The 22,469-nt window shown below is 36.8% G+C and overlaps 1 protein-coding gene across 5 annotated transcripts in view; it reads right to left on the reverse strand.

Annotated features, from left to right (window-relative positions):
• The window catches only part of DPP10 (dipeptidyl peptidase like 10), a 1,432,672-nt gene that overhangs the window by 25,254 nt on the left and 1,384,949 nt on the right, over nucleotides 1–22,469 (reverse strand). For all 5 annotated transcript variants that reach the window (XM_063631313.1, XM_055262569.2, XM_055262570.2 and 2 more), the window contains 2 exons: nucleotides 6,464–6,658; nucleotides 5,726–5,780 (listed from right to left, as the gene is read on the reverse strand). In XM_063631313.1, the coding sequence (XP_063487383.1) occupies nucleotides 5,726–5,780; nucleotides 6,464–6,658 (250 nt within the window). The remainder of the gene's footprint in view (nucleotides 1–5,725; nucleotides 5,781–6,463; nucleotides 6,659–22,469) is intronic.

Raw genomic sequence — 22,469 nt, forward strand, 5'->3', positions numbered from 1 at the left:
AAATAATAAGATGGAAAGGCTGATAATAAGCATGTATCAATGAAAAAAGGCTGTTATTTTAATTTTAATATGAATAATCATCTTTAATGCAAAAAATTAACAGAGATAAACTTGGCCAATAAAAACCACAAAAGATTAAATTTATCCAGAAGATATAATAATTCTGTAGTTGCAGGAATTGAATAATAATAGCCTTAAAATGCACTTAGAAAAATTAATAAGGAGAAATTGATGAGTTCACATTATAAAGGGATACTTTAGTGCACCTTTCTCAGGACATAGTGAAAATCAATGTTTATTACTTGAACATCAAAATGGATATGTTTGATTAAATGGACATATATATAACACTAACACTTTTAGGCACACATGGAAGTTTTAAAAATGTAAACTAGTACAACCACTATGGAAAATGTGTGGAGATTCCTTAAAGAACTAAAAGTAGAACTACCATTTGATCTAGCAATCCCACTATTGGGTATCTACCCAGAGGAAAAGAAGTCATTATATGAAAAAGATAGTTGCATATGCATGTTTATAGCAGTAAAATTCATAATTGCAAAAAATATGGAACTAGCCCACATGCCCATCAATCAACAAGCGGATAAAGAAATTGTGAGATACACACACACACACACACACCATGGAATACTACTCAGCCATAAAAGGGAATGAAACAATGGCATTCGCATCAACCTGGATGGAATTGGAGACCATTATTCTAAGTGAAGTAACTCAGGAATGGAAAACCATAGTATATTCTCACTCGTAAGTGGAAGCTAAGCTATGAGGATGCAAAGGCACAAGAATGATGCAATGGACTTTGGGGACTTGGAGGGAAAAAGTGAGAGGTGGGTAAGGGATGAAAGACTACACATTGGATACAATATACACTTCTCTGCTGATGGGTGTACCTAAATCTCAGAAATCACCACTAAAGAACTTATTCATGTAAGTAAACACCACCTAGTCCCCAAACCTCTGTTGAAATGAAAAAAAAAAAAAAAGGAAAAAAAATCAATTCACTAAACAAAAATTCCTAGAACTCTAATAAGAAACCGATGGGCTCACAAAATGGCTTATCAGCATCAAGTAAAACAAAAAAAATTAATTACACAAAATTAAATAATTGATAAAGATAAAAAATTATTCCCTTCCTAACTCATAAATCAATTGATATTTCAAAATATTTTTGTTTCTTGATCAGTTCTTTGGCCACAGTTCAATTATAGTCAGTAAGTTACAGAAAAGTACCAAACATGATTTCATTCAATTTGACATGAAAATAATAAGAAAAGTTCAGAAGACATAGACTTATCCTGACAAATAAAGAGATATTTACACATATGTTAATAAAAGTACTCTATATCTGTACTAGTGAAAAATACCTAAGAGAGCATCTCAAAGAGATTTTTAATTTAAATGCTTATATTTGTTTCTGTTTTGTTTTGTTTTCAGACAGAGTTTGGCTCTTATTGCCCAGGCTGGAGTACAATGGCCCAATCTCGCCTCACCAAAATCTCTGCCTCCCGGGTTCAAGCGATTCTCCTGCCTCAGCCTCCCAAGTAGCTGGGAGGCATGTGCCACCATGCCCGGCTAATTTTTGTATTTTTAGTAGAGTGGGGGTTTCTCCATGTTGGTCAGGCTGGTCTCGAACTTCCGACCTCAGGCGATCCACCTGCCTCAGCCTCCCAAACTTCTGGGATTACAGGTGTGAGCCACCAAACCTGGCCTAAATGCTTATATTTGAAAGAAAGAATGAAAAATTTATAAGCTAGACATTCAACTCAATAATTGATGAATAAAATGGATATAAAAAGTAGAAGAAAAATAATAATGGCAAGAAGGTAAACTAGTAAAGTAAAAAACAAAGATAACTAGAGAACAACCAGCCAGAAAATACAGTTCACTGAAAAAAAAAAATAGAGGGATGGAGGAGAGACAAAAAGGCAGAGCAAGAGCAATAAAGGAAGAACGTGAGTGCAAATGAGAGCAAGAGAGTGCCCTAGCAAAAGCAAGAAGGCACTAGTAAGTCATAATAGAAATCAAAATGGGACATTACTGCCACAAGTGAAATGATTAAACATATAATAAGAGGATATTATATATTACTGTTTGTATGTATTCTTGAAAAGTTATATGAAGTGAAAAAATATTCTTTTCAAAGTACTAAAGGTGACTCCAGAAGAAATGAAACAAAATCTTAATAGTCTTTTATTTGTTACATAAATTTAAAAACTAATTAAATTTTTAATCCCACACAGAAAGCAATGGCTCCAAATGTCTTTATAGTCTAGTTCCAATTTTAAACAAACTTTTCCAAGCAATCAGTATAGCAAGAACATTGTTTTCCAACCCATTTTATGAGTTTAGCATAGCCTAATTTGAACCTGAAATCAGTGCATTTCAAGAAAAAAGAATCACAAGGTCTACTGAATCTTAGGATAAACAGTATATGCTGAGAAAGTCAACTTTTAATTTATAACTCAGTCACAGATATGCATATTTGTTTGATTGACCTGGAATATTTTTTCCATTTAAGATGAAGTCATTCATATTTTTACTTCTTTGTATCCTGTGTCACTCTTTTAGTTTTCCAGAGTCATTTGCTCTGAGGCACATCAAATATACAATGATGATTTGGGGAAAAAGATTTTGAACTTCTAAATGTGAAGCCTAGAGTGTTATTTTTCCATGGTTTATGGGCTCAGCTTCTCATTTCTCAGTGGCTATGGAAGATCCCCTATCGTCTTTGCCCAGTCTTCCTCTCATTCTTATTGCCTATCATTCTTCTAATAACAGTCAACTACTTCATTTCGTGTTCTCCGCACATGCTCCCCTCACTGACACTGTGCATTTGCTTGAGACTCTTTTCCTTCCCCTCTACCTGCTGATCACCACTCAGCTCATGTTGCCCTTTTCCATGAGGCATTTTACAACCCTTTGAATCTTCTCTAAATTTCCATGAATGTTTGTAAAAGCTTATTTGGTCCTTTATGCTTATTTATGTGTACAGTAAGTAGAGCATTGAAATACATAGGCCCTAAGCCATTTGTAAATTATTACATATATCAGGACTTTTGAGAGGTAAAATGTTCCCTACTGCATGTACATTTTTGTATGTGGGAAAAACATATAACATAAAATTTCCTCTATTAACTACTTTTAAACACACAGTTTCATAGTGTCAGATATATGTTTGTTTCTGTGAAACAGATTTCCAGAACTTTTTCATCTTGCAAATATGAAACTAGACAAAAATTCCAAGAACTCTAATAAGAAACCGATGGGCTCATAAAATGGCTCATCACTAAATGAGAGCACCTTGCTCTCACGTTCTTCCTTTACTGCTCTTGCTGTCCCTTTTTGTCTCCCCTCCATCCCTCTCTTTTTGTTCAATGAACTGTATTTTCTGGCTTGGTTATTTTCTATTTATCTTTGTTTTTTACTTTACTAGTTTACATTCTTGTCATTATTATATATCTGTTAAAAAACAACTTCCCTTTTTCCTCTCCCCTCAAACCCCGGTAACCGCCATTTCACTCTTTTTTTTTTTCATGAACTCAACCACCCTAGATACCTCATGTAATAAGTAGAATTATACAGTATTTGTCCTTCTGTGACTGGCTATCTTCACCTAGCAAAATGTCCCTAAGGCTTAACAGTGCTTTAGTCTGAGACAGGATTTCATTTCACTTTTTAATATATCTAGGGTTTCCATTTCTTTGGGATGATCACTTTCTTAGATGTTTTCCTTTAAAAAAAAACAAAAACAAAAAAATGAAAAACTATTCTTTACTACTAGGGATGCACTTTCAGTTATTTACTTGTTTGTGTTATGTTGGAGGAGCAATGCTCAGAAAATATTTTTACTTATTGTTGAATATTGCTGACAACAAGAGTAGAATACTGCAAAGGCATGGTACACTGCAGATGTTTGAAGTGGAGAGAGGATGGTCGTGATTTGCACTGATTTGTATTTTACTCATTTGTTAAGTGGTTTTTGATACACCCACCTATCATTGTGTACCACTAAAATTTACGCCCCAATTAAAGTTACCAGTTATTTTATGTCATGGATCTCTAGGTTACTTATGAATAGTAGAAAATATCATATGTTTAAATCCATGAACATCAATAATTTGCTTTATTTCTAAACTAAAATAGTTCAAGGTCTCCGTTTTCCTTTCATCTTTTTATTTTATTTTATTTTTGAGACGGAGTCTTGCTCTGTTGCCCAGGCTGGAGTGCAGTGGTGCCATCTCGGCTCACTGCAAGCTCTGCCTCTCGGGTTCATGCCGTTCTCCTACCTCAGCCTCCCGAGTAGTTGGGACTACAGGCGCCCACCACCACGCCTGGCTAATTTTTTGTAGTTTTAGTAGAGACAGGGTTTCACCGTGTTAGCCAGGATGGTCTCGATCTCCTGACCTCATGATTGGCCTGCCTCGGCCTCCCAAAGTGCTGGGATTACAGGCGTGAGGCACCGCGCCCGGCCTTTTTACCTTTATAATATATTGTCCACTGATGTGCTAAAAACAAGCCCAGTAGGCTGGGTACGGTGGCTCACACCTGTAATCCCAGCACTTTGGGAGGCTGAGGTGGGCGGATCAAGAGGTCAAGAGATCGAGACCATCTGGCCAACATGGTGAAACCCCGTCTCTACTGAAAATACAAAAATTAGCTGGGCTCGGTGGTACTTGCTTGTAGTCCCAGCTACTCAGGAGGCTGAGGCAGGAGAATCGCTTGAACCCGGGGAACCCAGGAGGTGGAGGTTGCAGTGAGCCCAGATCGCGTCATTACACTCCAGCCTGGCAACAGAGTGAGACTCCGTCTCAAAAAAACAAAACAAAAAACAAAAATAAAAAACAAACTCAGTAAGTATCTATATGAGGTCTATTTTCCCACTGTCAAAATAATGTTGAATCTGACATATCAGTTACTGCAATAAGTAAATACCGTGCAGAGAGCACAGCTGACGTAATTATGCACACTGGTCATTTCCTAGTTTCTAAGCCTGTGTCTGTTTTCCTAAGATTGCGATACTTGCTAGTTTTTTTCTGTGGAGAATATTCTGCTTCAAGAGATTTATTTGACCAGCTTCCATTTGTTATTTAGGTATAGGTTTAAATATAACCTCATCAGAGAGTCCTAAATTGACCACTCAATCTAATGACACTGGCCACTTCTGCAGTTACCTTTTATGTATCAGTGTTTCTTTGTTTTCTTTATGAGGCTTATTACTATATGAAATTGTGTTTTTCATTTACCTCTTTACTGTTTCCCCTCTCTGGAACACAAGCTTCACGAAAACAAACCCCCCTTTTGTCCTGTTGTTTCTCTACTTCTAACACCAGGTGCCAACTAACTGCCCAATAACTGAATTAACAAATGACTGACTGTATATAATACTAATTATGCTATTATATTTTTAAAGGATAATGCAGGGAATCGTAATATAATGAAGCATGTAATTACATATGTATACGTACAAACAACACATATATGTATGTATGTATACATGTATTATATATATACATTTCAGACTCTGGAATCCACTTCCTCTGCTATCAAATCTTGCTACAGTGAGGTTTTCCATGTTAATAAGTATGAATCCCAGTCAATATGGAACTTATCTGTAACCAACTGGCCTCCTGTGAATGTGTAATAGGATATTACATAACACAGACATACATAGAAAGATGGATCCAGCATTTCTACTATTTACCTTTCCAAAAATGCTTAATCTTTTGGAGTCAACGTAAGGCAGTTTCAGCAAAAATCTGCAATGAAAACAAAAACAATAGTTATATCTTTGTGAGTTAAATGAATATACAAATATATAGTTGGCATGCATACATAGAAAACAACAGCTAATGACTAGAAATGCTTCACTAACTATAGCTCTATTCATGTATAAGGGTCATATACTCCACAATCTTGCTACTCAAAGTGATGGCCTAGTAGTTTGGTATCACCTGAAAGCTTGTTATAAATGCAGAAGCCTGGGCCCCATTCCAGGCCTACTGAATCAACATCTACATTTGAACAATATCATATCTGGTTTCTGTGTGCTATTATAAAGAACCCACTAACTTTCTTAGGTCACACATTCATGCCAGTGTGATAATGGTATCTGTGAAACTTCAAGAATTGTGATTAACTGAGGATACAACAGACATTGTGGATTACTGTAAACAAATAATATAGTGGTATAATTAAAATGTATCCGACTTTCATAAATCCAAAGTAAATTTTAATTCCAGAGGGGAAATATGAGAATTATTTTATTATAGCACTAAGGGTGACAGGTACTTGAAAAAAATGAAATAGGCTTTATGATTAACTTACAAAATTGCTCGATCACTAAAACAGAAGCCTTGAGTCAGGGTTAGTAATATTACATGTCATATACCTAGACTCTGCCATTACTGAAAACAGAGAAGAAAAATGTGCACCCACTTACTTCACAGCTGTTATTTGGTCCTTTACTTCTACTGAACCTAATCTTCGATGAATCTCCTGCAAAATTTTCAGACCCTGGAATCCACTTCCTCTGCCATCAAATCTTGCTACAATGACTTTATCCATGTCAATGAGTACGGAATCCCAGTCAATATGGAACTTATCTGTAACCAACTGGCCTCCTGGTTCTTCATCCCTGCAAATACCAACATATTGGACCAAAACAAGAGCAATTGAAAATCTGGTAGAAATTTTAGCTTTCATACGCACAAGTTAAGTAATGGGAAAGAACTGTGCTGGCTATTAAAATTTCTGTTAATTCTTGATAATAAACCTGAAGGTAAAATTACAATTTTCCTTTGTAAAATTGTATTTTCCTTCGTAAAACTATAATTGAAAAGTTCCCTGAACGAAATGAAAGTATGACTTAACATTGCAGTAGAAATTAGTTTAGCTCATTTCTCAATGGGGAAAAATGAATAAAATGGATGGTACTTTCCCAAAGGCATTTCTAAAGAATGAATGTCAAGTTGGTAGACAGGTCTATCTTTATCGGATTTCTTCCAGAGTGTTTTAGAAATGTCTTGCAAATGGCTTCCAAGGGCTGAAGGGCAGCACCAATTATGAAAAGTTGATAATAATTTAACAGGAAATGTGCAACCACACATAATGTTAAACTTAAAAAAAAACTGCATTAGTATTTCCTGAATTGTTTTGTTCATTTGTTTGTTTTTGTGGTGGAATTCTCACCGAAGAAAATTTGAACAAGCAGTGAGAAAAATTCTTTTTTTTATCACTAAAGTTGACAGCAAGAAGAAGCATAGATATATATGTCTGAAAAATTTGAAAGTTCGAAGGAAAGAAAGACACACAAATAATAAAGCATGAATGTTCTTTCCAGAGGGAAAAGAAGGTACAATTTTAAAATGTCAGCTTAAAATATTTATTAGTTTATTTTCTAGAATACAGAAAAAGTAAAAAATCAGACTCTGAAACAATCACATGGAGTATCTAGATCCATACCTAGGTATAGTTCCAACAGGCAGTTGTGCATGTGATAGATTTGAAGACCATTTAAACATCCAACCCTGAAAGGATCTCCATTGTTAGTTGGCCAACCTGTGAGAAATTCCCACCCTAGGTTAAAAACACCAAACTCTCCTGCCTTCCTCTTTATGTAAATGTTTATCTAGAAGCCCCAATACACAAACCATCTCCAATAACAAGTTTTAGGTTATTAGATTTACTACAGCAAATAAGTTCTCAGCAACAAATAAAACTGAGCAGATACAGAGGTTTTGTGGAACCAGAAAGTTACATAAAGAAGTAAGTAGAGAATCAGACAAAACACAGAGCAACTAAAATTTATTAAAAGCTGTCAGGGGCTGAATTGTGCTCTCCAAAATTTATATGTTGAATCCCTAACACCCAGTTGCTTGGATTGTGACTATATTTGGAGATAGGTCCTTTAAAAAGGTAACTAAGTTAAAGTGAAACCACAAACGTGGGCTGTAATTCAATCTGACTGGTGCCCATTAAAGAAGAGGAAATTTGGACACACAAAAGATCCGAGAGGTGCACAGGTACAGTGGGACTACCATATGAAGAGGTGCAAAGAGGGTGGTTTTCTGCAACCCAAGGAGAGCCCTCAGAAATAACCAATCCTGCTGGCACATTGATCTTTGACTTCTAGCCTTCAGAGCTGTAAGAAAATTAATTTCCATTGTTTAAGATATCCAGTCAGTGATATTTAGTTATGGTGGTCCTAGCAAACTAATATAAATGCCTTCTGTGGTCTAAGCACTTAAGATCCATTATGTCATGCACTCCATATTTCCAAAATTTAGTAAATCTTTTTGGGAGTAAGTTTTCTGTTATGTGGATTATGAGATGTATTATAATATAATAAAGAAACACCGTAAATAAACTGTGCCATAGAAATTAATGAATCACAACTCTCCTCCATTCTTTTCTAAATCACTCATTTAATGTGATCTTCAGTGATTCAAATCTAAATATGCCTTGTCTTTCCACAGTGTTTGCCACCTAGATATTTTTTCTTTTCTTTTATATCTTCTTTTTAAATGTATTTTAATTTATGCAACCTTGGCTCTTGATCAGATAATTTGAAATTTGTTACTACCCATATCCCCATGCTGTAACCTAGAAGTCTAATATCTTCATTCAGAAGTAAGCCTGGAATTGCTGGGTTTTTTTGTTGTTGTTTTGTTTTGTTTTGTCTTCAGTTGCCCAGTTGATCCTGATACAGTTTGTTTAACATTTGAGAACTAGCATGAATCATGCCTAGCATAATTTCTAGTATGCATAGGACACAGCCAATGCATGTTGAAGTAGACCTTCTTCAGGGAAAATAGATGAAGTTTAAAATGCAAACGACTTAAAAAGACTTGAGTTTATGTAAAGACACTGTATTTTGAAGCTTGTGGATTTATTGCAAATATTTTGATTCACAAAGAACAGGTACCAAAGATGAACTTCACCTTTGAATACTAAGCTGAGTAAAAATACCACGGTTGAATCTCAACTTTACTACGAACATAGGCAAAAATAACTGAAACACTAGGACTCAGTCTGTGTCTATAATGATGGCAAATACTACTGTGTTTTCCTCAAAGACATTTTGTAAGCATTAATGGCATAAGGCATTTGAAAATACTTTATGAAGTATAATGAGCAAAAACATGATTAGATTTATAGGACAATAACAACTGTTTTTTATTCTTTTACTTGAAGATAATTTTGCTTATATTGAGCATATTTCTTTAAGTTACACTTTAAAATGGAGAACTATGTAAAGAATTTTGGCTAGTTGTACAGTAATTAAATGCACAATATCTATGGATAAAGCATAATTGCTATGTAATATGAGCTATTATGTCAGAGGTACTTCCATTTTCTAGATGGACCAATGAAATCTAAAGTTTTACAAGGATATAAAAAAAGTGCAATCAACAGACCCTTGGAGTGATCACCAGAGTGTCCTTAACTTTTAAGGCAGGATTGTTCACCTTCAAACTCTGGCCGCAGTGCTAAGGCAACATAAGATGTTTTGTTTATTTAGAAGATATAACTTTCCAATATACATATGACACATTGCCTTTTTCACAGCGATTTTAGAAGTTCACAACTAAGTTATGTTTAGTTAAAATGTAAATAAGTCAGACATTTTATGGCAGGCAAATAAATTATTTTAAGATAGGGTTTAAAATAAGGCACAGTTTTCAAACTCACAATTAGTAAATGGCTACAGGTTTTTTAAAACAATCCTTTACTCATTATTGCTACACTCATAGAAGAAAACTACAATTTCACTCTTTTGTTCTTTTCTCTTAATTGCCATTTTAAAGTTTAACCTAGTCTTTTCAAGGTTTAAATGTTAGATCACGAAGTGGTATCAATTCATTATGAACCAAAGACTTTGAACCCATTTCTGTGATCTAATTGGGTGTTGTTTCTTTTTCTTTGGTACACAATATAGGCATATCTATTTCAACATACACTTAGAAGAACATGGATTGTGATGCTAATCATTGACATTATAAGGAACAAACCAGGCATGTGCAGGAAAATGAGAGACATTACTCGTTCACAAAGTGTTGAGCAGAAAATACTAGACTTATAAATAAAGCGAAGCAAAGAGTACTTATTCAGTAAGGGAGGAATAGCAATACATTTGGTGCTAGGGATAACCACACAGAATGTACTACAGACAAATCATCTATCTTATAATAAATGGGTACCACGACTCATATGTGTATTGGCTGTGCAAGATTGCTGAGCTCCAATTGATTTAGTTATTTTTGTTTCTTTCTGAGTGTCTCCCTCATTTTCCTTCTACACAATTTTGCTTTTTTATCTCTATCTCAGAAATCTTTGGGGATTCACAGTAAGAAGGGTGTTTCAAGGTTGAGAGTGGGGACATATGACTTTGTTGAAATTTGTGGTGAAAAGAACAATTCCATCTGTTTGAAGCAGTGAAAAGGTCATAGCAATATGAAACTTGTCTATTTCCTAACACAAGCAGCAGAATCAAATTAAGACTGCAAACTTTTCTTAGAAGTTAAGGTCTTTGAGGGCAGAATCCTCATCTATTTCTATACCTTCAACACTGAATGTGTCTGTATGGTTGAGTTCACAATCTAATAAAATATAGAAAAATAGAATAAAACAATACTCAACAGATTTTTTAAATGACAGAACAAGTCACCTCTTTATGACATAACAAAACATCATTTATACCAAAACTGGATTAAAGTGAAGAGATTTGTTCAAACTACATGTTTGATCGGGTTCACAAAGTGTTTCAATTAAATTCTAAAAAGAGGGTTGAATTTATATTCAGAAGACTAAGGTTTTAGTCCTTGATTTCATTATCAATCTGCTGAGGTACCTTGAGCAATTAATCGTTCTTTTTATTTTTATTTATTGTTTTCATTGTTAAGTAATATTTGGTTTTAAATAGTTAAGATCACAAATTATCAAGGCAGTACATTCTTTTTTTTTTTTTTTGAGATGGAGTCTCGCTTTGTTGCCCGGACTGGAGTGCAGTGGCGCGATCTTGGCTCACTGCCACTCCGCCTCCTGGGTTCAGCAATTCTCCTGCCTCAGCCTCCCGAGTAGCTGGGACTGCAGGCTCCCGCCACCACGCCTGGCTAATTTTTTGTATTATTAGTAGAGACGAGGTTTCACCATGTTAGCCAGGATGGTCTCGATCTCCTGACCACGTGATCCGCCTGCCTCGGCCTCCCAAAGTGCTGGGATTACAGGCGTGAGACACCGCACCCCATTAAAAGTACGTTTTTGAAAGCTCTTATCCTTATCAGTAAAGCTTTAGTTATAATAAATGGAAGGAAGAATATTATTCTAATGAGAGGACTTCTGACGACCAGTTGAAAGCATGGCAGAATTTGTCAGCTGCGTATCTGTGTCCACTGGGGCAGTGGAAAGAGGGGACATAGAGAGAATTGCTTTATAGTCATCTCAGTTCATCGCTCTTTCTAGGCCTACAACAGGTTCACTCAGTTGCATGAGTACCTTTTTGAGAGCTAGAATCCTTGAGAACCAAGGGTTGCAATTTAATTGTAGGTATTATGAATTTAAAAAGAATGTGAAAGGAGGAGTAAAGAACAGAATAAAAATCAAGGTAAGGAAAAGGAAACAGCATGCAAAGAATAATATTACCTTATATGCTGAAGCATAATCAACTATCAGTGCTTCCATTTTATTCTTCATGACAATTCATTTCAGGTAGAATATGAGATTAACATAGGATAGTAGCTTCAAACAATATTTGCCTTGGTTTAATTAAAAATTTACTTTATGGAGATTTATAATCCATGATGATTTAGTTGCAGCATATGTATATCTAAAGTATAATGAAGTTTGCCCTCTTTCAAGCAGTATGTACACATCGATCCACATATTGGCTAAGGGCCTCTTGGGCCAATTCCTTCTATTTATCTCTTTATTATTTTTAAATTTCTTCTCATAGATGGATGGATTTTCCTACATGAAGAATGGCTGAATGAACTTTCTCATACACTGTATTTACTTCATCATGTAAGGAATTACATTTTTTTTTTTCCTACCAGAGAACTGTTTCTTGTCCACATTCCTGTCTTCTTCCATTAGGGATATTGTTAAGATAATCTTCAAACTCCTCACCCTAGTTTATTTACAGTGTAGCTTTTGGTTGAATTCCTTTTTTTATAAGTCATAACCCAGAAAGCATTTGATACGATCAAGGTTGTTCATGCTGCTACCAAGACCCTATCTCCCAGTTCTAAGATTTTTCTTTCTGGCAGTGATTATGATGAAGGCTACCTGATAATGTATAAAAAATTCTGTTCATAAATTAAATTTTCAAACTGTACTAATCTCCAACTCACTTGTACTCATCTATTTTTATTCTCAGACTTTGTCCATTGTCAAACCTTTAGAAAAGTTGCCTGCATTCATGACCTAGACTTTATAAAGAAGTAAGCATGTCACTGTGAAAAGGTACAGGTGATATGGGGATCAAATCAAACTGAGTTGAGCCCACGTCCAGTGGCTTTAGACACCTATGCCTAAGTTTGCTTTTAATTTGGTATAGAGGGTGATAATAGCGTCTACCCAGTAGAGTTATGGCAGGGATTAAATGAGATTCTATATGTAGCTTCGTAAAATGCCTGGTCCTTGGTATAGGTGTTCAATATTATTAACCTAGTTCTGGACAACACTTTGGGACTCGACCTTTCCCCTTCCATTCCTCTTGTAGAAGCTGAGCCACCCAAATCTGGCTATTTCTATGCAACTCTGCATCAATAATTCTTGCACTCTTATTCAGGAACATAATTTCTCAGGGAAGGTGGTTTATGTCATCAAAGTGTTCTTGACCTCTAGTCTATTTGCACAAATACACATAATTTTAAAATCTCTTTATTATTCTAATAGTTTCTATGTCACATAACTAAATCTTTGCTGACTTGAATTATAGTTACATAGCCATACAAATGGAAAAGAAATATTGTGCCTTTCACACATGTTTATGATGCTCAGCATGTATCTCTTGAACAAGTGTCTGTCACTTTTGCAATTTTATTATCCATATGTTAAAGGTATCTTATGAGCTTCTTCACAGTTAGATTAGTAACAATGATTGCTTTTAAACTGCTAAAATCCAGAGTGCCTCTGAACTCAGTTATAGTTTGATTTTAAAGAAAAAAATTCTTAAGTATTTTCACTTATTCATATGTGGGTCTGTTCAGTACATTTTAGCGTCATTAATATTGTTATCTGTGACTTCAGATAAACCTGAAAAATGCATTTAATGTTTTTCCTCAATCAGAATTTTTTGTGTTTTTAAAGAATTAAAAAAACATATATTTGATGTTTTAATGTTATTTTTTTTCTTGATCTCCAAGTTTGGGTGTTTTGCATTAATAAAATTGAATCACTTTTTGGATCTCTCCCCTAGCCTTCCTCCTACTTCTCCCTTTTTTCTCTCTCCTATTTTTAATGAAATAGTTTTCCTCATGTCATGATCAACTATTATCGGCCAAAGGCACTCTTCCTTGTCTTGAAGGGAATTTGATACTATTTTGCTCTTTATCTTGAATGAAAGCCACAGATTGTCTCCTTAGCCTGATGTAAAAACTGCATAATGACCATCATGAGAATAATGAAGAAAAAACAGAGTCCAGTTGTTTAAATGAAGTTATTTGTACTATAGTACAAATCCAAAAAATGAAAGCCTTATTGTTATACAAGTTGAAACACTGAACAGCATGGGTATTAATGAGCCAGTTCTAAAACTCAAAAATGGACTGTTAGCATTATCCACACAAAATTAACCTCAGGATAAACATCTTAGACAGCACATGAAAATATAAGAATAGAACCAATAGACAAGGACCTCCGGGACATCTCCTAGCCAGAAATTGTTCAATAAAATGGAAGGAATGTCCAATCTCCTAATCATCTTTGCTGTCAAAGTCTTACTACATTAATTCTTATCTTTTGGCCAATTTTCATTTGAGATAATTTCTAACAGTATGGGTGAGTAAGTAGAAAGGGAAGAGGCTTTGATGATCTTTTCTTTCAGTTGCTGCAAATAGCTATATCATCACAGAGCTAGGATAGCATTTGATTTATTCTCTTGCACTTAGAAAGGGTCATACCTAAATTATTCATGGTTAAAAGAAAGCTTAGCACATTTTATAAACACACCAAAGACAGGAGAATTTATCTCATTTTTCATGTGCACAAAACTGCAATGTGACTCTCCTATGCAGCAAGTCCACTTTGGATATGATCATGGAAAATATTCTACATGCTTGCTTCAGGAACCGGGGGTCGGGGGGGCAATTTATATAAAAAACAGAACAAAGTGTGTGTATCTTTAAAAAAGAAGCAGGTAACAATCTCCACAACAAACTTAGATTTCCGTATTTTTTCAAGGAGTGGGCAATTCAGCATGGGAACGTAGTGAGTACAGTACTGAGGCTGACAATACATGGGCTACATATCAAGGGATACATATCTGTGCAATGGATTGATAATACAGGAATGGACGCTAATTATTACTAACTTTCAACCTGTATTTCATCCTTGGTAGGGCATCCTGACACCTTCAGTAATGTATGGTGGTGACACGATACTGGTTTTCTAACTATATAATCCTTTACCTGCATTCTAAAAATCCATTTGTCAACTGGAAAGTGTGGTTATATAAACATAGGGAATTTTACATCTTAGCTTAGTTTTTGCATCAGTTAAATAGAAATAATAATGATTATAGTACTAAGTATGAGCAGGCATTAGCAGAACTATTTTGCAACTTAGTAAACTGACATATAGAGGTAAAGAAATTATAAACCGTAGATAGATAAATAACACCAGTTTTTTGAGAGAACACAATTATAAAAGTTGACCTCAACAAAATATTCACTTATACCTTTGGCATATAAGCAATTATATCCTCAATGCAAAAGGAAATTTGAATTCTTAGCCAGAATAAGATTATAAATTTAAGGTGTTAAAAAATCTCTTTTATTTATTAAGTTCTAATTATGGGTCTTTTTCTGAATTTACACCACATATTTCAAATTCCTTTATCCCTAGAATTTTTTGGGGGGGAAAAGTAATAAAAGCTTGTATTGCACATTGTTGCTGAGTTTTCACTTCTTAGTAGATGTCCAACATGAGGCATATTGCTCATCAATTCTGTCCCTCAAGTGTCCTCACCTGCAAAAATGGGGATTAGAATATCTGCCCTGTTGTAATCATAACGCTGTGAGAGTACAAGTTTTTATAAAAGCATAGGAAGGGCCGAGTGTGGTGGCTCACACCTGTAATCGAGCACTTTGGGAGGCCAACGCAGGCAGATCACCTGAGGTCAGGAGTTTGAGAACAGTCTGGCCAACATGGCAAAACCTCATCTCCACTAAAAGTACAAAAATTAGCCAGGCGTGGTGATGGGCACCTGTAATCCTAGCTACTCGGGAGGCTGAAGCAGGAGAATAGCTTGAACCCAGGAGGCAGAGGTTGCAGTGAGCCAAGATCGCACCACTGCACTCCAGCCTGGGTGACAGGAATGAGACTGTGTATCCAAAAAAAAAAAAAAAAAAAAAAAAGGGACCCAAGATGGCCAAATAGGAACAGCTCCAGTCTACAGCTCCCAGCGTGAGTGATGCAGAAGATGGGTGATTTCTGCATTTTCAACTGAGGTACCAGGTTCATCTCACTGGGGAGTGCCAGACAGTGGGTGCAGGACAGTGGGTGCAGTGCACCATGCATGAGCCGAAGCAGGGCGAGGCATGGCCTCACCCGGGAAGTGCAAGGGGTCAGGGAATTCCCTTTCCTAGTCAAAGAAAGGGGTGACAGATGGCACCTGGAAAATCAGGTCACTCCCACTCTAATACTGTGCTTTTCTGATGGGCTTCACAAATGGCACACCAGGAGATTATATCCTGCACCTGGCTCAGAGGGTCCTATGCCCATGGAGCCTTGCTCATTGCTAGCACAGAAGTCTGAGATCAAACTGCAAGGCAGCAGTGAGGCTGGGGGAGGGGCGCCTGCCATTGCTCAGGCTTGAGTAGGTAAACAAAGCGGCCAGGAAGCTTGAACTGGGTGGAGCCCACCACAGCTCAAGGAGGCCTGCATGCCTCTGTAGGCTCCACCTCTGGGGGCAGGGCACAGACAAACAAAAGACAGCAATAACCTCTGCAGACTTAAATGTCCCTGTCTGAGAGCTTTGAAGAGAGCAGTGGTTCTCCCAGTACGCAGATTGAGATCTGAGAACGGGCAGACTGCCTCCTCAAGTGGGTGCCTGACCCCCAAGTAGCCTAACTGGGAGGCACACTCCAGTAGGGGAGGACTGACACCAGACACGGCCGGGTACTCCTCTGAGACAAAACTTCCAGAGGAATGATCAGGCAGCAGCATTTGCGGTTCACCAGTATCTGCTGTTCTGCAGCCACCGCTGCTGATACCCAGGCAAACAGGGTCTGGAATGGACCTCCAGCAAACTCCAACAGACCTGCAGCTGAGGGTCCTGACTGTTAGAAGGAAAACTAACAAACAGAAAGGACATCCACACCAAAAACCCATCTGTACATCACCATCATCAAAGACCAAAGGTAGATAAAACCACAAAGATGGGGAAAAACAGAGCAGAAAAACCAGAAACTCTAAACATCAGAGCGCCTCTCCTCCTCCAAAGGAACGCAATTCCTCACCAGCAACGGAACAAAGCTGGATGGAGAATGACTTTGATGAGTTGAGAGAGGAAGGCTTCAGAAGATCAAACTACTCTGAGCTAAAGGAGGAAGTTCAAACCAATGGCAAAGAAGTTAAAAACTTTGAAAAAAAAATTAGACAAATGGATAACTAGAATAACCAATGTAGAGAAGTCCTTAAAGGACCTGATGGAGCTGAAAACCACAGCACGAGAACTACGTGACGAATGCACAAGCCTCAGTAACCGATGTGATCAACTGGAAGAAAGGGTATCAGCAATGGAAGACAAAATGAATGAAATGAAGCATGAAGAGAAGTTTAGAGAAAAAAGAATAAAAAGAAATGAACAAAGCCTCCAAGAAATATGGGACTATGTGAAAAGAACAAATCTACATCTAATTGATGTACCTGAAAGTGACGGGGAGAATGGAACCAAGTTGGAAAACACTCTGCAGGATATTATCCAGGAGAACTTCCCCAATCTCGCAAGGCAGGCCAACATTCACATTCAGGAAATACAGAGAACACCACAATGATACTCCTCGAGAAGAGCAATTCCAAGACACATAATTGTCAGATTCACCAAAGTTGAAAAGAAGGAAAAAATGTTAAAGGCAGCCAGAGAGAAAGGTCGAGTTACCCACAAAGGGAAGCCCATCAGACTAACAACTGATCTCTCAGCAGAAACTCTACAAGCCAGAAGAGAGTGGGGATCCATATTCAACATTCTTAAAGAAAAGAATTTTCAACCCAGAATTTCATATCCAGCCAAACTAAGCTTCATACATGAAAGAGAAATAAAATACTTTACAGACAAGCAAATGCTGAGAGATTTTGTCAATACCAGGCCTGCTCTAAAAGAACTCCTGAAGGAAGCACTAAATATGGAAAGGAACAACCGGTACCAGCCACTGCAAAAACATGCCAAATTGTAAAGACCATCAAGGCTAGGAAGAAACTGCATTGAATAACTAGGAAAATAACCAGCTAACATCACAATGACAGGATCAAATTCACACATAACAATACTAACCTTAAATGTAAATGGGCTAAATGCTCCAATTAAAAGGCACAGACTGGCAAATTGGATAAAGAATCAAGACCCATCAGTGTGCTGTATTCAGGAAACCCATCTCACGTGCAGAGACACACACAGGCTCAAAATAAAGGGATGGAGGAAGATGTACCAAGCAAATGGAAAACAAAAAAAGGCAGGGGTTACAATCCTAGTCTCGGATAAAACAGACTTTAAACCAACAAAGATCAAAAGAGACAAAGAAGGAAATTAAACAATGGTAAAGGGATTGATTCAACAAGAAGAACTAACTATCCTAAATATATATGCATTCAATACAGGAGCAACCAGATTCATAAAGCAAGTCCTTAGTGACCTACAAAGTGACTTAGACTCCCGCACAATAATAATGGGAGACTTTAAACCCCACTGTGAACATTAGACAGATCAACGAGACAGAAAGTTAATGAGGATATCCAGGAATTGAACTCAGCTCTGCACCAAGCGGACCTAATAGACATCTACAGAACTCTCCACCCCAAATCAACAGAATATGCATTCTTTTCAGCACCACACCACACCTATTCCAAAATTGACCACATAGTTGGAAGTGAAACACTCCTCAGCAAATGTAAAAGAACAGGAATTATAACAAGCTGTCTCTCAGACCACAGTGCAATCAAACTAGAACTCAGGATTAAGAAACTCACTCAAAACCACTCAACTACATGGAAACTGAACAACCTGCTCCTGAGTGACTACTGGGTACATAACGAAATGAAGGCAGAAATAAAGATGTGCTTTGAAACCAACGAGAATAAAGACACAACATAGCAGAATCTCTGGGACATATTTAAAGCAGTGTGTAGAGGGAAGTTTATAGCACTAAATGCCCACAAGAGAAAGCAGGAAAGATCTAAAATTGACACCCTAACATCACAATTAAAAGAACTAGAAAAGCAAGAGCAAACACATTCAAAAGCTAGCAGAAGGCTAGAAATAACTAAGATCAGAGCAGAAGTGAAAGAAATAGAGACACAAAAAACTCCTCTTCAAAAAATCAATGAATCCAGGGGTTGGTTTTTTGAAAAGATCAACAAAATTGATAGACTGCTAGCAAGACTAATAAAGAAGAAAAGAGAGAAGAATCAAATAAATGCAATAAAAAATGACAAAGGGGATATCACCACTGACCCCACAGAAATACAAACTACCATCAGAGAATACTACAAACAACTCTACGCAAATAAACTAGAAGATCTAGAAGAAATGGATAAATTCCTGGACACACACACTCTCCCAAGACAAAACCAGGAAGAAATTGAATCTCTGAATAGACCAATAACAGGCTCTGAAATTGAGGCAATAATTAATAGTTTACCAACCAAAAAAAGTCCAGGACCAGATGGATTCACAGCCAAATTCTATCAGAGGTACCAGGAGGAACTGGTACCATTCCTTCTGAAACTATTCCAATCAATAGAAAAAGAGAGAATCCTCCCTAACTCATTTTATGAGGCCAGCATCATCCTGATACCAAAGCCTGGCAGAGACACAACAAAAAAAGAGAATTTCAGACCAATATCCTTGATGAACATTGATGCAAAAATCCTCAATAAAATACAGGCAAACTGAATCCAGCAACACATCAAAAAGCTTATCCACCATGATCAAATGGGCTTCATCCCTGGGATGCAAGGCTGGTTCTACATATGAAAATCAATAAATGTAATCCAGCATATAAACAGAACCAAAGACAAAAACCACATGATTATCTCAATAGATGCAGAAAAGGCCTTTGATAAAATTCAACAACTCTTCATGATAAAAACTCTCAATAAATTAGGTATTCATGGGACATATCTCAAAATAATAAGAGCTATCTATGACAAACCCACAGCCAATATCATACTGAATGGACAAAATCTGGAAGCACTCCTTTTGAAAACTGGCACAAGACAGGGATGCCCTCTCTCACCACTCCTATTCAACATAGTGCTGGAAGTTCTGGCCAGAGCAATCAGGCAGGAGAAGGAAATAAAGGGCATTCAATTAGGAAAAGAGAAAGTCAAATTGTCCCTGTTTGCAGATGACATGATTGTATATCTAGAAAACCCCATTGTCTCAGTCCAAAATATCCTTAAGCTGATAAGAAACTTTAGCAAAGTCTCAGGACACAAAATCAATGTGCAAAAATCATAAGCATTCTTATACACCAATAACAGACAAACAGAGAGCCAAATCATGAGTGAACTCCCATTCACAATGGCTTCAAAGAGGATAAAATACCTAGGAATCCAACTTACAAGGGATGTGAAGAACCTCTCCAAGGAGAACTACAACCCACTGCTCAATGAAATAAAAGAGGATATAAACAAATGGAAGAACATTCCATGCTCATGGGTAGGAAGAATCAATATCGTGAAAATGGCCATACTGCCCAAGGTAATTTATAGATTCAATGCCATTCCCATCAAGCTACCAATGACTGTCTTCACAGAATTGGAAAAAACTACTTTAAAGTTTATATGGAACCAAAAAAGATCCAGCATTGCCAAGTCAATCCTAAGCCAAAAGAACAAAGCTGGAGGCATAACGCTACCTGACTTCAAACTATACTACAAGGCTACAGTAACCAAAACAGCATGGTACTGGTACCAAAACAGAGATATAGACCAATGGAACAGAACAGAGCCCTCAGAAACAATGCTGCATATCTACAACTATCTGATCTTTGACAAACCTGACAAAAACAAGCAATGGGGAAAGGATTCCCTATTTAATAAATGGTGCTGGGAAAACTGGCTAGCCATATGTAGAAAGCTGAAACTGGATCCCATCCTTACACCTTATGCAAAAATTAATGCAAGATGGATTAAAGACTTACATGTTAAACCTTAAACCATAAAAACCCTAGAAGAAAACCTAGGCAATGCCATTCAGGACATAGGAATGGGCAAGGACTTCATGTCTAAAACACCAAAAGCAATGGCAACAAAAGCCAAAATTGACAAATGGGATGTAACTAAACTAAAGAGCTTCTGCACAGCAAAATAAACTACCATCAGAGTGAACAGGCAACCTACAGAATGGGAGAAAATTTTTGCAACCTACTCATCTGACAAAGTGCTAATATCCAGAATCTACAATGAACTCAAACAAATTTACAAGAAAAAAACAAACAACCCCATCAAAAAGTGGGCGAAGGATATGAACAGACACTTCTTAAAAGAAGACATTTATGCAGCCAAAAAACACATGAAATAATGCTCATCATCACTGGCCATCAGAGAAATGCAAATCAAAACCACAGTGAGATACCATCTCACACCAGTTAGAATGACGATCATTGAAAAGTCAGGAAACAACAGGTGCTGGAGAGGATGTGGAGAAATAGGAACACTTTTACACTGTTGGTGGGACTGTAAACTAGTTCAACCATTGTGGAAGTCAGTGTGGCGATTCCTCAGGGATCTAGAACTAGAAATACCATTTGACCCAGTGATCCCATTACTGGGTATACACCCAAAGGATTATAAATCATGGTGCTAGAAAGACACAATGCACACATATGTTTACTGCAGCACTATTCACAATAGCAAAGACTTGGAACCAACCTGAATGTCCAACAACGATAGACTGGATTAAGAAAATGTGGCACATATACACCATGGAATACTATTCAGCCATAAAAAATGATGAGTTCATGTCCTTTGTAGGGACATGGATGAAACTGGAAACCATCATTCTCAGCAAACTATCGCAAGGACAAAAAACCAAACACCGCATGTTCTCACTCATAGGTGGGAATTGAACAATGAGAACACATGGACACAGGTAGGGGAACATCAGACACCGGGGATGTTGTGGGGTGGGGGGAGGGGGGAGGGATAGCATTAGGAGATATACCTAATTTTAAATGAGGAGTTAATGGGTGCAGCACACCAACATGGCACATGTATACTTATGTAACAAACCTGCACATTGTACACATGTACCCTAAAACTTAAGTATCATAATAATAATAAAAAAAGTAAAAAAGCATAGGAAGTATGTAAACTACATGTTATATAGATGGACTTTTTTTGCGTGCTCTTACAAATTTAAATATATATAACCTATACATTAACATATATGCATAAATATAATTTTCAACACTTTTAATTTCCAAAGATGCAGCATGTTTTGTGCAACATAGATTTATTTTGTATAACATGTTTTCTATGTGATGAAAAAGAGGGAGATTATGTCAGTATAATGCACCGTCATAGTGGTGCAGGCACAGCCTTCCCAAGGTATTAATGACTAGAGGAAATCATAGCCATATTTTCTTATAAGTAAGGAAAAATCCTTAGCAATATATTGGAACCTTAATAAAAAAAGCTAAAAATCAATGGAAGCACTTTTTTAGGGTGAGTTGTGGCTGATCTAGCAACTTCCAATTAATTATGCTTCCTCCGTGTTACTGAGGGACAGGTGACAACTGAGAGCTCTAAACATAGAGGCTACAAAGACGTGGACTCAAACAGTGGATTAATGAAGAAGGCTACAGCTAGATCAGTTTATAATTTTGATTAAAATGGCATGATAAAAATGAGAAAAAACGGCTATAAGAGAATGCCCTCAAAGAGGAAGAACAAGTGCTAAACTCCGAGGCTGAAAATGACTGAATGATTCCAAATCAAAACGTTGATTAAAACTTTACTATGTTAATAACAATTGTATTATTTGGGTTGTGGTTTTCTTTTAA

This window comes from Symphalangus syndactylus, chromosome 22 (assembly GCF_028878055.3).
Source record: "Symphalangus syndactylus isolate Jambi chromosome 22, NHGRI_mSymSyn1-v2.1_pri, whole genome shotgun sequence".
Classification (NCBI taxonomy): domain Eukaryota; kingdom Metazoa; phylum Chordata; class Mammalia; order Primates; family Hylobatidae; genus Symphalangus; species Symphalangus syndactylus.